The following is an 18095-nucleotide window of genomic DNA, read 5'->3' on the forward strand; positions in this document are numbered from 1 at the left end:
CATGATTTACCAAGCAAAAGTACCAGAAATGAGGAGACGTGCCCAGGAGACAACAACATTTGGTCTCCATGAGGTCACATTCAGTTTGCATAAAGCTTTTACAACAGTAGGCACATAAGGACTTACCCATTAACTCTGGTTAAGGGAGGCTCAGTGAAGACGCTTGGATTGAACCCAACAGGTGTAGCGGATATGACCCCACTAATATGGTAGTCTCCTCGCCTGTACCAATTCAAGGGTTGATTGAGATCCCTTATCAAAGTCAATGGGCATTTTGAGTTCAGCATCTCTGGTGTTGCTTCAGGTAGTAGCAATAGCAGCAGCAGAAGGTGAGTTATGATGCACCTGCCTTTTACTGCAATCTCCTTCTTGAGTGCTATCAGCAACAGAGCTAGCAAATTACCAGCAGTCAAAATCTGCTTGGAAGACCCAGGCTGCAGTGACTTAATCAGAGAGAACATGTCTGGCGTACATGGCTTGAGAGCCAAAGAGGATTCAATCCAGCCCCACGTAGGCAGCATAGCCCCACCCCACCCTCAGTGGCACAGTGGAGAAGTATTTATGTACCAGTCTCTTCTGGCTGAGTCTGATGAAGTTACATCATGTTGTTGTTCAATGTTGAACGCAAATATGATTTTATTCCTCTTGAGCTTTGGCAAGATGATGACAAAGAAATCACCATTATTTTTAATAATTACATTTGCCCTCACACCATGTTGAACTCCCTTTATAGCGCCAGGTGTAGGCCTGAAGGAATACATGTTCCATCAAATCATAGAGCTATAGAATTGCAGAATGAGAAGGGACCCTGAAGGAGATTTACATTGTTGAGCAGCTGTCAGAAAGTTCTTCCTAAAGTTTAGTCTGAATCTCTTTTCTTGTCACTTGATCCACTGTTTCAGGTCCAACTCTCCAGAGCAGAAGAAAACAAGCTTGCTTCATCTTCCATGTGACGACCCTTTAGATATCTGAAGAACTTCGAACTGCATTGTGGTTCTACTTGTGACATGGGTCAGAGAGGGGCACGGGAGGTTGGCATGACCTTTCCTAGCACTTCTGAAAGACTGGCCCATGGTCCAGCAGTGGGCCTCAGTGCCACAGCCGACCCAGTGCCTCCTAATTCACCCGTCCTGCCCCTGGGCCACACATAGCTCTTTGGTTGGACCAAGGGCATTACTGACAGTTTAAAAGGGCATAAAGGTGTCCAGGAGACAGAGAGGCTGAAGGAAGGCAAGGGTTTAAAGAAGGAAGGGAGATCTCTATGGTCTGAGGGAAAAGGCAAGAGGATGTGTTGTGGGAAATTAGGATGAGTGATAAAGGGTTAATATCTAGAATTACAACAACCTGGGGAAAAAAGAGTAAAGGAATAAGAGAGGGGGAAAGGAAGAAAAAGTGAATATCAAATGAGCAGGGAAGAAAGATGACAGTTTTTGGAGGAATATGATACAAACTGTGAAAAGAAATGGGAAGACGAAACAAGAGTAGACAAGTAAAATGTGAGGCATGCCGGGTGATATGAAATAAAAAGCCTTTTCCATTTAGTGCTTTGGAATGCATAGATTCTGCTTAACTTGGGGAGGCTGAGTCACAAAACTAGTCCCTGAGTCATTAATTGCTGCTTGATTATGCCAAACTCTGCCTTCATCTGCCACAGTTTTCTCCCTGGCTATTCCGGCGGACCTGCCATTTTGTGACCTCATTAAGTTTCAGCCCTGTGATTTGGCCCCTACATGAAAGTCAGGAAGGGTGACTGTTTCTGGAGTTAAACTGTGGAATACTCCCCACCCCAAATGTGCTTGGTGTCATCATTCTCCATTTTAGGTGGCCGGCTAAGACACTTCCATCTATACATGCCTTTGGTAGTTAAGCTGGCCTTGAATATGGTGCTGAACTTTTAGTGGGATGGAGTAGGATTTCTTATTATTATTACTGTACTATTGGTTGGCATTTTAGGAATTCTTCTCTGTCACTGGCTTCACCCCTGAAGTGCCATTTTGTGACTGGTGAGCCTCAGTAATTTCCCGCCCTTTCTAGAGTTCTCTACCTTAGCTCTGCTATACCTTCATGTGAGTCAAAATCAAGATTTATCTAGCTAGCCTTGAACATTTTTTGAACAGTTTTCCACTGAGAGGGAAGTGGGATGTGAATGTTTCATAGCAAAGTGCAGAGGAAAAAAGTTATCTTTCCTGGCGCTTGGGGTCCCCCAACATTTTTGGGCTTGGTTATGTGCACATTTGGAAAAGTAAGACACTGTTGTGGGCACCACAAAATAGCAATTTCATGGAGGAAAAACGGGCAATGTTCGCAGACAAAGGCAAAATAAGTACAACAAAATAAAAAAAACAGACAAAAAAGGGAGACACAACCTCCCCACCACCTTGTGCATGAACAGATAACTCCTCCAGCCAAATGATGCAGAACCTTGCAGGACCCCAAAGCACAACTGCAATAGCCCAACTTCTGTTCTTGGTTGGACTACTGCAATGAGTTATATGTTGGGTGCCTTTGAGGATGGTTCAGAAACTGCAGGTCAAGGTAAAGGTAAAGGACTCCTGGATAGTTAAGTCCAGTCAAATTTGACCTGGGGTGCTGTGCTCATCTCAGCTTTCAGACTGAGGGAGCTGGTGTTTATTCACAGACAGTTTTCTGGGTTATGTGGCCAGCATGACTAAACTGCTTCTGATGCAACAGGACACCATGACAAGTGCCAGAGTGCATGGAAATACTGGACTACATTGGCCTTTGGCCTTGAAGCAGAGTACATCTGATGTGTTCTTGAGAAGTTACTTTTTTTTGTTTTGGCCTTGGTTCTGACTTTACTTTATCAGTTGCAAAGGCAATCTTTAAGGAGAAATCCCTGAAGATTTTGCAAGACTATAATTACATAATTAAACATCTCCTCCTGTAACCTCCTGGCTTGATCAAGGAACAGGTGCAGAACTTGAGGAAAAACATGTTTGTGAGAAATCGCCACTGTGTCCCACAGCCTAACACTTGACAAAACTTGCTAAAGAAACCCCTTTTTAGAGAATCAGTGGTAGAGCATTTTTTTTTCATGGATAAGGTCCCAGGTTCAATCATACATGGGTCTTCTCCTCCCCAGTGTATTTTCATGGCAACCCTGTTACACTGAGAGGCAGTGAGCGCTCAAGGTTACCCAGTGGGCTTCATCTGAGGAATGTTGGAGGCTATGTAACTGGCCACTGTGAGAACAGGATGCTGGACTAGGTGGGACACTGGACTGATCCAACAGTCTTCTCTTGTGATGGAAGGCTCAGCAGCACAGCCCATCTCTTTCTGGGCAACCAGCAGCTGCCTCCCTTTCTGCCTTAGCTGGACTTCTCTCCTACCCCTCTGGGCACTTCCAAAACTCCCCACCCTGCTTTCCTTCACTTCCTCTCTCTCTATATCCCTGATGATATAAGAATTAGAGATCCCATTAAAACCTTATTTTAATCATGTTTCACTTTGATTGTATTTAACCTTTTAGAATGTATTTTGGAACCTTTTAGAATGTATTCGGCTTGATTTTTGTGTGTTCTGCGTTTGTGAGTCTCCCTCCTGTGCTGCTCTCTCCTCTCTCCTGATCTACCTCTGAAAGTGGTACAAATGGCAGGATGTTTTAGCACCAGAGTGTAACTCAGCTATCCCTGAAGCTATCTAAGACCCAGGAAGAGGATTTTATCATGCTCTTCCCTCACTGAAGGCTAGGTTGCCAGGATAATGCCAGACACCCAAGACATAAAATGGTACAGTGATCTGGACAAATCGGGGCCACTCCAAGGTGATGTGGGGGTGAAGATACCAGGATGGAGCCATGTGTGCTTTACTTCTCATGACTTGTAACCTTTCCTGACATATGTGAAGATTTTTTTAATGATTATTTGTTATGTTTGAAATACTATATGAGCTTTTCTTCTGAAGTGCCTAGAGGCAGACGTTCTCAACTGGCATGTTGAGTTGAGTGAGCTCTGTCCTATTACAATAGCTATAATAAATGTTTGGTCCCTAAATCCAAGATGTTCCCTTGGTTCTGTGATTTATTCAAAAGGTTCCTCACCTGGGTAACAAACAAGGTGGTCAGGGTCCCTTCCGATTATACAAATCTATGATTCTATGTAGGGTAGAGTGGGAGGAGACAGGATTAGTTGGGAAAGTTTTCCACTACTAGACCACGAGATGGTCCATAAGAGATCCTGATTCCAAACCACTTGGATCAAATTAGACCTAATCCTCAGAAGTGGAGAAAAGATACAACGCCAAGGGAAGAATGGCAGATGATGTTAATAGAATAAATAGAAATGGCAAGACTGATAAATAGAATAAGAGATCTGGATAAAAAAACTATTTGAGAAAGATTGAAAATGCTTATAGATTATCTGGAGACATACTGTAAACATATTAAAAAGTTAACAGTAATAGAATAAATTTGGCAGTTCAAAAAAATATTGAGATATAAAGATGGTGGAAAATAAGATATAGGTAGAAATCAGAATATGGAGTTGAAAAAGAATGTAAAAAAATGCACCATGGAAGGAGAGTCAATATTTATTGTGTGGTTTTGTTTTTTCTTTCAAATATTGTACAGTGGACACTTGGGTTGCGAATGTGATTCGTGTGGGATGCACATTCGCAACCTGCAGTGTTCGCAACCCGAAGCGGCGTCTCTGCACACGTGCGGATTGTGATTTGGTGCTTATGCGCATGCGCAAGGCACGATCATGTTCGCAACCCGAGCGTCCTCTGTACTGGTCAAGGGTATGAATCCAGGACAGAGCAAGCATGTAACTATGTATTTGGCTTCCGGCACAACTCACACATACCGCTCTGTCTTTTGTTCTCCTTCCTAGCAACTATGCAAGTGTGGGGAGTGGGGAAGGTCCACCTATTTTTTTCTATGGCAGAGCAGCTTCTTTCACTATGCTTCTGGTGCTTTGCTTCCGGTCTGGGAGGGGAACCCAGCATGGTATCTGGGAGAGCCATTGCCTGTCAGTCAGAAGCTGGACGAACTAGGTGAACCAAGAATCTGGCTCAGCGTGAGGCGGCTTCCGACCTTCCTCCCACCATCTTGCAGCCTGCTTCCCCATTTACCTGCATCCCATCATGCCAACATTTCCGTTTGCCCACCTGAGAGCCCATGAACCAGTTGGGTGGGGATCAGTTTTGTTATTGTTGCAGTTGCATCATGTTGCAACCACATCAAAGTTTGTTTTTTAAATCAAGCAGTGCACAAATAAATACATAAATTTTAAAAAGGTTAGCCGCCGCAACTTGTTTGTTGTTGGTTTTTTGTGTGCTATTTATTGATGGCAATTTCATTTTTTCCCTTTTTTACTGTATTCATTGTGATAGTGGTACTACTAGATACATTCATTATATTATTATTGACCCTCCCCTCATGGAATATTTCATTTATTTATTTATTTATTGTTTTTATTAAAGATTTTCTTGGGTTACAAAAGACCATACACTGTCTCTATTTTCATATCATAAAGTCCTTTCTATAGATCAGTTATATTTGATGTAAGGTTTTAATGTTGTATATCGTATAAGGTTGGGGGAGAAGACAGGTAGGGAGAGAGAGAAAGAAGGAAGGAAGGAGAGAAGGGGATAGTAAACTTTCATTTTTCTACATAGTGTATGTGTGAGGTTTTGTTTCAGCAACACATGGGTAGATTTTCTTTCTATTCATTTATTAGTTTTCATTGACAGTGAGAGAGATGGGTATTATTTTCAGGCAATTTTTATCTTGTGATTAGGAAGGGACAATGCAATGTTAATACTTATACTCTCTAATAGTTAGAAAGGGAACATAAAATTCATCTGAGTTCTCTTCCTGCTGTGAGCTCTGCTCTTTCCTGAGGTTCCTGTGGGTGCAGGGGAGCCCCCCATGAGGCACAGTGAGATATTTGCCTTGGGGACAGCTGGGAGGGGCAGAAGATCTGGGTCCAAGGAGCATGGTGCTCACTGTCTCCTGTTCTTGCCACCCTCCTCCTCGCTAAATATAATTGATTTAATTCACACTGAGATGAAAAGGTAGCTTTAAAATGGGAAATGTCTGAATGTGTATTAATGAAGCGTTGCTAATATTGGGGCTTTTCCAAAACTATTTCCTAAAGCACTCTGAGCTGCTTAATTTGTTAACAAATTGCTGTTGGTTGTTTTCTACTCTGTGCTGAGAGTGAACCTTTGATCATGTGATGAAGGAATTGAGCTGCAAACCTCCATTTCCAAAGGGAGTTGCCTTTAGTCTTTCTCTCCCAAGTTCCATGGAGTGAGGATGTAAATGAAGGGAGAGTAAACAGCCTGAGGCCAATGGTGGCTGGAAAGCAGGCTGTGGAGGAGAGACAGACTTCTGCTTCTAGGTGTGCATGGCTTATTCCATATTTTCCTAAGATGCTGAGCCTGTGCTGGATAGCACAAGACATTGTATGGATATTTGGGTAGTATCTTTGATTATTGTGCTCTGTTTTTGAAGAGTTCTGCCACTAAAACTTTGAATAATATTTTTATGGGCCTGCACACTGATTTCTTCCAGAAGGAGTCAGTTCTTGTGCTTCCAGTTGCTTCAAACTGTGCAATATTAATATCTGCAATACTCCTGAGCTGCCACGTCCCTTGCAGCTCCCATTGCGTCCCTCCCTTCAGGACCTGCTCATTTCCAGTCGTCTTTTTTCTCGCTTGCCACCTTCAGCACACCAGGACTTCTGGATACCAAGAGATACCAATGGAATATGTTTCTTTTCATTTTGAAAAACAATGCATAAGCAATTTATTTGTAATGCTATCTTTAAAAAAGATTCTCTTAATGAACATAATTCACTATTATTGAATTGTGAGAAGGACTTCTTATTAGGCAAAATATATAAACAGTATTCAGAAAAGAATTCCTAAATCAGGTAAGAAATGAACAGTACTAAGGATGGAATATGAGTCAAATGATTATTTTGTGTTCTGATTTCCAAAACAATAGCTTTTAAGGAGCTACATTCCCAACTCATGTGTCCTGCCTTTATTGCTACCATGCTGGCTGTCAATTGCAAAAACCAAAAACATATTTTAGGAATCAGGTGCCATATTAAGTCTTTGTAGTCAGATGCTCCTTTGTATTCAGACTAGGCCTGAGTACAATAATGTAGCACTTGGGAAGGAAGATGCAGCCCAGAAGCCCAGCACTGGAGGCCAAGATAGAGAAGACCTGCACGGCTACCATGTACTTCCCCTTGGTGCTCAGGTAGGTGGGCACAAAGGAGATCCAAACACTGCAGAAGACCAGCATGCTGAAGGTGATCAGCTTGGCTTCATTGAAGGCCCCAGGCAGCTTCCTGGCTAGGAAAGCAACCATGAAACAGATGGCAGCCAGGAAGCCCATGTAGCCAAGGACAGTGTAAAACATGGCAACAGATCCTTCATTGCATTGCAGGATGATCTCTCCAGCCTGGGAGTGCATGTCAGAGTCTGAGAATGGAGGAAAGGTACCCAGCCAGATGACACAGATGAGAATTTGGATACTGGAACAGGAAATGACAATGGAATTAGCCAGACTCTTTCCCAGCCATCTCCTCACCCTGTTTCCTGGCTTAGTGGCCAGGAAGGCCAGCACAACGGTTATAGTTTTTGCCAACAAAGAGGAGACAGCAACTGAGAAGATGATGCCAAAGGCCGTCTGCCTGACAAGGCAGGTCACTTTCCTTGGCCGGCCTATAAACAGAAAGGAGGACAAAAAGGAAAGGAGGAGGGAGACAAGGAGGATGTAGGAAAGGTCCCTGTTGTTGGCTTTGACTATGGGAGTGTCAAGATATTTAATGAATATTCCTAAAACAAGGCCTGTGATTAAGGACAAAAACAGGGCAGTGGAAGCCAAGAGGGTCCCCGGATATTCATCATAGGACAGGAAGGTGATAATCTTGGGGATGCATTGATCTCTGTCTTTGTTTGGATATTGATGTTCTGGACATTTGGTGCAGTGGTCTGCATCTGGGGAAAAAAGAATGTCTGCTTGAACATTTTTTTGTAGACTAGCAAAAAAAAAGCAGGTCAATTTTGAATCCAGCCACCCCATGCAAATGGAAACAGTGATGGTACTTGCTATTTCTGCTAATCAACACAGAGAGGTGGTCCTTTTAATGTAGGTCCCTCGTGCTGATACCCCCTTATTAACCTCCCACGGAAGAGCTTGGAGTGATCTCGAAGCTCCAAGTTCTTAATTGCAGCTACATCTGATCTCACCCCAACACCAGCTATTGTCAGATGGGCGTAATTTACAGAAAAAAATCCTCGGAGGAGCATGGACTGGAACTCTGGTCTTCCTCGTACAAACCAAACATCCTAGCTACTTTGCCACACTGACTGGTCAAGGGAGCCTACCAGATGCAGCAACACTGCCTAATTCTTACATACTCAAGGCTGTCTCAGTGGTACCTGGAAAGCTTTATTAAGACTGTGTAAATCACCATTGAACTTTTATTAAATTCAGCCATAAGATTATATTTGAATATTCATCAAAAAAGGACATATATTATTGTTCTTTTTGCTGCACATTCCTCTGAAGTCTCCTACCTTCCTGAGTGGAGATCATCCCTTCCGCACATGGAGCACAAGCATGGCAGCAAATGGGTTTCCCTTCCTGAACCTTCTTGTCATTTCCAGGGCGACAACTTTGGGTACACTTGGAATGAGGAAGGGTCTGACCAAAAAGACAGAAAGCATCAATGAAAGACTGTTGCCAAGTAATTTCTGGGGCATTGTACAATTTCAATCTATGTGGCATAGACACGGCTTTGGTGTAGATGTTTTTTTTGATCCATGGGACAAAACAGAGGGTCATAGTCCTTGGGACACAGTTGGGGTAGAAAGAGATAATCAAGAAGAAAGAATTACATGGAGACTGTATTGCCCTTGGATTTAGGAGTCAGAGCTCTCTGCCATTATAACAAAGCTCTAGTAAGCACAGTACCAATCTGCAGTCAGTTAAAAATATCAAAACCAGAGAAACAAACAAGCTGAAACAGAAAAGTATTTGGAGCAACCGTGTTGTGCTCAATTCTGAAGTCTGGCCTGCTTTCTGACCACTGAAAAGCCCATGCCCCAGTCATAGTCCAACATGCTTCTCCATTTTCATGTTTCCTTTTATAGATTTTTTATTTGTTTTTTAAAGTAAAGTTTACATTTAAACACAAGTCATAGTCATAGAAAAAAGAAAAAGGTAGGATTTCCCTAATCCTTGGATCATTATTATGTTGGATAGGCAACATACCTCTAAAAGGGGTAAATGCAATGAATGGGTTTTCCAAACCTGGTTGAACAGTCTGGACCACACAAGAGCCTTTTCGTCAATGGTGAATTTTGGGCCTGAGGATCCCTGTCTGCTTATGCTCCCAAATTTCACGGCACCAAAGGACTTGTTGGGAAATGGCACCCAGTTCACAACGTCAGATTCGACTGTCAACTGCCCATTCTCATCCAAATACACTCCTTCCATGGAAGTATTGTAAAACTGGGAACTTCCCAGAAAAGGGTGAAGCTAGAACAGGAAAGAAAGCATGCACATTTAGAAAAGAAGAAAATTATCTAGATAACATAGCCTAATTGCCGAAGATCTTTGTACAGACTGACAATGGGAAAACCATCTAGATAACTTGGCCTAATCTATGAAGGCATTTGTACAGACTGACACTTTGTGTGTGTGTTTGGGAAATGGATCTGTGGCCCATTCTTTCTGCTTCAGCCTTTTGGGACAGATTAAAGCCATGAGATCCATAAGCTACATTCCACACCCTTGGAAGAATTGTGCAAGCATTGGCCTCCTGTTTGTCAAAGTAAGGTTGTTGGAAGTGGTGTGTAGAAATCAGCTTCCTTGGCTAGTAATAGCAGGAAGCCTTATTGAGGGATTAGGTGGTGAAGTGGAGGCAGATTGTCTTCTCACAAGCAAAATTAGGATGCGGGTAACAGTAAAGTGGTGCTGTGGTCTAAACCACTGAGCCTTGGGCTTGCCGATCAGAAGGTTGGTGGTTCAAATCCCCGCGACGGAGTGAGGTCCCTTTGCTCGGTCCCAGCTCCTGCCCACCTAGCAGTTTGAAAGCATGTCAAAGTGCAAGTAGATAAATAGGTACGGCTCCGGCGAGAAGGTAAACGCTGTTTCTGTGCACTGCTCTGGTTCGCCAGAAGTGGCTTACTCATGCTTGCCACATGACCCGGAAGCTGTCTGCGGACAAATGCCAGCTCCCTCAGCCAGTAAAGCGAGATGAGTGCACAACCCCAGAGTTGTCTGTGACTGGACCTAATGGTCAGGGGTACCTTTACCTTTAACAGTAAAGTAAATGGAGGAAAAGTAAAGACAGTTTTGAGGCAAGCCTGAATTCAACTGAGAATGGAATGCATAGCGCCGATTCCTGTTCAACAAAGATATCTGTGAGAAAAACAGGAATACCTGCCAAGACTGTATCCTTTGATATTTCAACCTCTTTTTACCCTTCGCCACCATCCGATTGGATTTGGAGGAAAGTGCAGCCCTTAAGGCCCGTGCCAGAGCAAGGACAAGGTTGTAAATACTGTAGCTATCCAGAGACAGGGTTTTCTCAATCACTTCGTCACGCAGGAACTCCAGAGTATCAACTTCCCTGCACCTTTTCCTTCCCTTCACAGACAATATGTGCTTTGAATATGAACATTGAAATGTTTTCATCCCAAACAGAAACATGGACTTGGACAATAAGTCTTCAGTGTCATCGTCTGCCCCCTTTTTAATATGAGTTAAGAAAGAAAAAAACCCATGAATGTGCAGGGGAGAAAGAATATTATAAGACAAGCTCCAGGTGAGGTCCCACAAAGCTGTTGTGATCCAGACTTTCCCCACAATGGAACTTATATGCTTTTCAACCGATTTTTGCAAAACACGTATTGTACTAAAGTAGTAGCGCATCTCTCCATAGTAGATTAATACATTGACTTTCTTCCACATGAAAGATATTTTAGAATGCCACGGTATTTCCTGATTATGTATTGTGATTGTAACTGAGAAGGCAGCACAAATTGTGTTCCTGGTTAGCAGGGGCTTCAAGGTCCTCATGAACCTCTCTCCATTGTTGGTTTCTGGAGCAACAAGGCCAATCCAAGTCCAGTTGAAGTGCAGGAGCAGTTGGATTATCCCCAGATACTGATGCTCTTCTTTGGGGACCATTCGGTAGACAAAAGGGAACTGAGTTTTGTCACTAAGTGTGTCAGAAACAAAACCATAACTGACCTAGTAAAGAACAGAAGAGATTAGTGTTGTCACTCCCAACAAAATCCCAAATGTAGTACTTTTTACTTGCCTGACTGATAACTTTTCTCTGACATGGAAAACAGAGAAAAGACAAAGTTTCATGGGGGCTAAAGAGCTTTACTCCAGGGAGCTTAACAGCATGCTTAGTTGTTTGCTTTCAAAAAACGGTGACCGAGTCTTTGGAATGGATTGTGTTTGCCTTAGGTTATGCCCTGATTGCATTTTTGTTACTGCTTTTACAACATGTTTCTTGTAGCAGTTTCATTTAATTGTATATGACCTCATCATTATTTATTCATTAAAGTGTCACATTTAAGGACTTCCGGAGGCGGTGCCAATAGCAATGGCGGTCTCCTTCTAACTACGAGGGAGAAGCTCCGCAGAAATCGGGTCTATCCGCTACGGCGCAGCGGAGACCCTTCAAAAAACTGCAGGCGGGGGAAGCCTGTGGCCGTGGGACTCAGCGGGTGCCAAAAGTGCCCCCCCAAGTGGCAAAGGGACCCCGCGAGGGGCTCCGGAACGGAACGGGGGTGGTGCGGCACTGAGAGTCGATCGCTACTTCTGTGGAGTGAAGCCGCTGCAGCTGTTGCCGGAGAGCGCTGTCCTTTCTTCCTTGAAATTCGGCTTTTAAACTACAACCCGTGAGTAAGATTTTCTAAAGTTGGAAAGATCAAAGGATTTGTTCCTTTGATCAGAATAAAGAACTTGAATTTGGCTCTGAAGCGGGGAAGACGTAAAAAGGAAGTCCGTCTTCCGGTTTTGTAGACAGTATTAAAGCAAAGACTATTGGAACCAAGAACTGTGAAAGCTGAATTAAAAAGACTTAATTTTAATGCCAGATCTAAGAACCCCCCTTCAGAGTGGGGGGGGGGAGAAGAAAGTACTTTTTGAAGGGAAAAGTGGAAGGAAAGAAGAGACCACCACTTAATCCCTGATATTGGTCTGCCAGGAAAGTGGAAAGTATTGCACCGTTTAGAGACATTGTAATTTTATGTGTTTAACCTGCATTTGAACTGAATTGAAGGACCCCCTTTGCAACTGTTGCCATTCTATGGGAAAATTGGAAAGTTAAAAAGAGATACTGCTGCCTTTAGACAAAAGTTGCTTTGAAAAGAACATTGTTGCCATTGTGCTCCCCTAGAGGAGGATTGGGATACAACTGGGGAATTTCCACTGCAGCTGACTTGGAGATTTTCTCATAACAAAACAAGTTAAGTTGTGAGAACAACCTTGGGACTTTAAGATAAAGTTATGGATCAGGATAAACCCCAGGAAAAATCTACAAGGATAAAAACTAGGCAGCAGCAACGAAGACAGTCGATAGTAGTTCCATCTCTCCCAGAAAAAGAGGATACTGGGCAGACAGGAACAAAGGGAGTAGGCCCTGATGAGACATTAAATGCATCACTTGACAAAATATTTGGAGCTTTGGAAAAAATGTCAGCTAAAATTGATTTAAACACTACAACCATCAGCTCCAATACACAGGCTATTGACCGGCTGCTCCAGGAATCTAAAGAGACAAGGAAAATTGCTGAAGAAGCGAAAGAGAAGGTGACGGAGATAGAGGGAAAGATATCTCCAATTAATAAGCAATTGGAGGATCATAAGGCCCAACTATCTCTAATTGAACTTAGAGACAAACAGAACAATTTAAGAATCAGGGCAGTACCGGACGTGGAAGGAGGCAATTTGTGTGATTTTCTTACACAGGAGTTTGAGGAATTTTGGGGCCTTGAGTCAGATAAAGATTTCAAGATAGTGAGTGCCTTCAGAATTGGCAAAGGGGGAAGAAAGAACAAAGTGAGAGACTGCTTGATTTCACTTAGATCTAAAGAAGAGAGAGACAAAATATTGAGCCTCCATTACAAGAATCCATTGGAGATAGAAGATTTGAGAATCGAAATCTTCAAAGATATACCAAAGCACCTATTGGCTTTGAGAGCTAACTACGGTGACTTAGTCCAACTGTTAAGAAGAAACAGCATTATTTTCAGGTGGGAGTTCCCCCAGGGTCTGTCCTTCAATTATAAAGGGAAAAAAGTGAAGATAAGATCAGAGGAAGATAAAGTGCGATTTTTGAACTATCACGAGGAAGATCTACAGAAAGAGGCGGAAAAAGAGCCGAAGGCATTAAGACCAGGAGTCCTGGACATAGGGAACCCACCATCAGGCTTGGAAAAAACAGAGAAAGCAATACCACCCACTAATCAAGAACAACTGATGGGAGCAGTTGGAGGGACTACAGAATAACAACACAATGTCTCTGCAAGCACTAAGTTGGAACATCCGGGGTCTGAACTCCCCTGACAAGAGGAAAAGAATTTTTCATTTGTTGAAAAAAGAAAATTTGGACTTGATTTGCCTGCAAGAAACCCACGTGATTAGAACACATAGGAAAGTATTGATTAACAAAAGATTGGGTCAAGAATTCATTTCATCAGACAAAGTTAAGAAGAGAGGAGTGGTGATCTATGCGAAAGAAAGTTTATCCCCAAAATTTGTCTTTAAAGATGAACAAGGAAGATTTGTGGCAATTGAAATACAGGCCCAAGGAGAGAAATTCTTGATAGTAGGTGTTTATGCACCAAATGAGGGGAAATCAGAATTCTTTAAGAAACTGCATGAGACGTTGTTGGACTTTATGGATTATAACATCATTATGCTTGGAGATATGAATGGAGTGGTATCGACAAACATGGACAAGTCAGACAGACAAATAATAACAAAAGATGGAAGACTACCGAAATCTTTTTTTGAAATGACAGACAATATGGATTTAATTGATACTTGGAGAACTAAGAACCCCCTAAGTAAAGAAGGGACTTTCTTTTCTGAAGCCAAAAAGACCTGGACAAGAATTGACCAAATCTGGATAACCAGAGGAATGGCTCCAAAGATTCAAAAGGTGGAAATCTGCCCCAAAACTTGCTCTGACCATAACCCTGTGAAACTGGAAATGAAACTAACACTGACTGGCTCCTTCAGATGGAGGATGAATGACACCTTGTTTAGAGATCCAGAAATTATTAGGAAGGCCCAAAAAATGGTGAAAGACTATTTTGAGATAAATTTGAAGACATCAGTGGAAAAAAGGGTAATCTGGGACGCAAGTAAAGCCGTTATGAGAGGATTCTTGATTCAGCAGAATGCAGTAAAAAAGAGAACTCAAGAAGAGAAAAAGGGAAAGATCTTGGAAAAAATAAAAGAAGGGGAGAAGAAGCTTAGAGTTAAACCAAAGTCGCAGGAAATCTTGAGAGAGATCAAATTTTACCAAGCACAATATATGAAAATGACAAATCAGGAGATAGAATGGAAAATTAAACAGATGAGACAGAAGACTTTTGAATCTGCTAACAAATGTGGGAAATTGCTAGCATGGCAATTGAAGAAAAGACATAAGTTAAATACTGTGACTAACCTTGAAGTGAATGGAAAGAACATACAAAACCCACAGGAGATTAGAAACTGCTTCCAGAGATATTTCAAACAACTTTATACACAAGGGCCACAGACAGAGACTAAAATTGATCAATTTCTGAAAACCAATGGATTACAAAAAATTTCTCAAGAAAATAAATTATTGTTGAACTCTAAAATATCAGAACAAGAGGTTGAAGGTGCCATACAGACTATGCTCATGGAACTTTGAAGTGTCAGGCATAGCTCTAATGGCTTTAGCCCAAACGTAGCAGAGTTTTCCTGCACAGCGAAGAAGCTAGTTGAGGTGGAAATGACTAGTCAGCTAGACTCAGAATAACTATTTACAGGATTTATTAAAAGGAAAAATAAAACCAGCAGAGTTTCTGCATACAAAACAAAGCAAAATAAATCCTTCCTTTCTCTCTCTCTCTCTTAACCATACACAGCACTCCTACTCCTAACACACCACACACCAAACTGTGCTAGCAATCCCTAGATAACAGAGTTGAGTGCTGGTCGTTAACCAATCAGAGTAAGTAGTTTCTAGGTCAAGCTGACCTTGGCTTTCTGCCAAGAGTAAATTGACACTGCCTTGAGTTAATTGTGTGAAGCCAGAATCTGTAAGTTTCCCATGAGAACCAATTAACAGAAACTCAACATATGCAACTGGGAAAATCTCCAGGGCCTGATGGATTAACCTCCAAATACTACAGAACTTTGAAGGACTATTTGATTCAACCACTAAAGGAGGTTTGCAACGAAATCATGGAGGGGGAAAAGGCGCCGGAATCGTGGAAAGAAGCCTTCATCACACTTATACCTAAAACTGAGTCTGAGAACACACAACTCAAGAACTATCGCCCCATATCCCTGCTTAATGTGGATTACAAAATTTTTGCTGATATTTTGGCTAAAAGACTTTAAAAAGTTTTAGCAGAAATGATACATAAAGACCAGGCTGGCTTTCTCCCTGGTAGACATTTATCTGATAATATGAGAAATGTAATTAACATTTTGGAAAAGTTACAAGTGAATATTAATACAAAAGCGGTTTTGATATTCGTAGATGCAGAGAAAGCCTTTGACAACATCTCTTGGATTTTTATGAAGAAAAATCTGCAGGGGATGGGGGTTGGACAAAATTTTGAAAAATGGTATAGGTGCGATTTATTCTGAACAAAAGGCTAAACATATAGTTAATAACATAGTGACAGAAGAATTTAAAATTGAGAAAGGGACACGACAAGGCTGCCCAATTTCCCCACTGCTCTTTATTTCGGTCCTGGAGGTTTTGCTAAATATGATAAGAAGGGACCAGCTGATTCATGGTATTCAGGTCGGAGCAAAACAATATGAACTTAAAGCCTTTGCAGATGATCTTGTATTGACATTACAAGAGCCAGTACCTAGTACCAAGAGGGCTTTAGAATTAATCCAGGAGTTTGCTCATGTGGCAGGCTTTAAGTTAAACAAGTTAAAAACTAAAGTTTTGGAGAAAAACTTGACGCCGATGGAGAGAGAGAGGTTTCAGAAAGAGACAGACCTGACATTAGTAAAGAAGGTAAAATACTTGGGGGTGAATATGACTGCTAAGAATGCAAATTTATTTAAAGATAATTATGAGAAATGTTGGTCAGAAGTGAAGAAAGATTTAGAGATTTGGTCGAATTTGAAGCTTTCCTTGCTGGGTCGGATTGCTGTCATTAAGATGAATGTACTGCCGAGAATGTTGTTTTTGTTTCAATCATTACAAATCATTGACAAGATGGACTGTTTCAAGAGGTGGCAAAGAGATATCTCTAGATTTGTCTGGCAGGGCAAAAAGCCCAGAATAAAATTTAAGATACTTACTGATGCTAAAGACAGAGGGGGGTTTGCCCTGCCGGACTTTAAACTTTATTATGAACCAGCAGCTTTTTGCTGGTTGAAGGAATGGCTACTTCTTGAGAACACTGACATCCTAGATCTTGAAGGTTATGATAATGTATTTGGGTGGCATGCATATTTGTGGTATGGCAAGGTTAAAGCGCATAAAGCATTCAAAAACCATATTGTCAGGAAAGCACTATTTAATGTCTGGACAAGATATAAAGATTTTTTGGAGAACAAAACCCCAAGGTGGTTATCACCTATGGAAGCGAAAGCTATGAAAAAACTTAATATGGAGGAAAAATGGCCAAAGTATTGTGAAATTTTGGAACAGGAAGGTGACAAGCTGAAATTGCAGAGTTATGAGAAGCTCAAAGGGAAGGTGTGAGACTGGTTACATTATTTTCAAATAAGAGAGGTTTATAATCAAGATTAAAAAATTGGTTTTCAGGTGGAAAAATCAAAGTTGGAAACAGAATTGTTAGAATCCAATGCTAAGATATTATCAAGAATGTATAATTTGCTGTTGAAATGGAGTACTGAGGAAGAAATGGTAAAATCTGCTATGATTAAATGGGCACAAGATATAGGACACAATATCATGTTTGCTGACTGGGAGCAGTTGTGGACCACTGGGATTAAATTTACGGCATGTAATGCCCTAAGAGAGAATATTATGAAAATGATGTATAGGTGGTACATGACCCCAGTCAAGCTTGCAAAAATATACCACTTGCCTGATAATAAATGTTGGAAATGTAAAGAAATTGAAGGTACATTCTTTCACCTTTGGTGGACGTGCCTGAGGATTAAGGCTTTCTGGGAGACGATTTATAATGAAATAAAAAAGGTACTTAAATACACTTTTGTGAAGAAACCAGAGGCCTTTCTCCTGGGCATAGTTGGCCAATTGGTGCCAAAGAAGGATAGAACTTTCTTTATGTATGCTACAGCAGCAGCAAGAATACTCATCGCAAAGCATTGGAAGACACAAGAATTACCCACCTTGGAAGAATGGCAGATGCAAGTAATCGACTATATGGAAATGGCTGAGATGACTGGCAGAATCCGAGATCAGGGAGAAGAGTTGGTGGAAGAAGATTGGAGGAAATTTAAAATTTATTTACAGAAGTACTGTAAAATGTATGAATGCTGATGACATTGAAATAAAATGAAGGGGTTCTAGTAACAAGAGATAAAATTTATAAATTATAAATTTGGGAGGTAAAATATATAAGGACAAAGTAGTAGGATACGAATTTGCTGAACTAACTGTTAAAAGGGGATATAAAAAAGGGAGGCGTGAGGAAGTCAGGAAAATAAGTTAATCAAAGATGAACAATTAGAAAAGAGTGATTTGTGTTTTTTCCTATTCTATTTTTTGTGTGTTGACTGATTTTTTTTTTTTACCCCTTGTTAGGTTAAATGTTTGTAGTTTATGTATTGTGAAAGCTTGTATTGTTGTGTTTTATATTTTCCCTGTGTTTTTACTGTTCTATGTTTGGTTGTATCTTTTTACTGTTAAACTTAATAAAATATT

At 41.3% G+C, this 18095-nt stretch overlaps 1 protein-coding gene across 1 annotated transcript in view; it reads right to left on the reverse strand.

Annotated features, from left to right (window-relative positions):
- LOC128408838 (vomeronasal type-2 receptor 26-like) overlaps positions 1 to 18095 on the reverse strand; it is a 30052-nt gene that overhangs the window by 581 nt on the left and 11376 nt on the right. The window contains exons 3-6 of the mRNA XM_053378861.1: positions 10430 to 11242; positions 9296 to 9523; positions 8560 to 8686; positions 7274 to 7977 (exon numbers count right to left, since the gene is read on the reverse strand). Coding sequence (XP_053234836.1) covers positions 7274 to 7977; positions 8560 to 8686; positions 9296 to 9523; positions 10430 to 11242 — 1872 coding nt within the window. The remainder of the gene's footprint in view (positions 1 to 7273; positions 7978 to 8559; positions 8687 to 9295; positions 9524 to 10429; positions 11243 to 18095) is intronic.

Source organism: Podarcis raffonei, chromosome 2 (genome assembly GCF_027172205.1).
Source record: "Podarcis raffonei isolate rPodRaf1 chromosome 2, rPodRaf1.pri, whole genome shotgun sequence".
Lineage (NCBI taxonomy): Eukaryota > Metazoa > Chordata > Lepidosauria > Squamata > Lacertidae > Podarcis > Podarcis raffonei.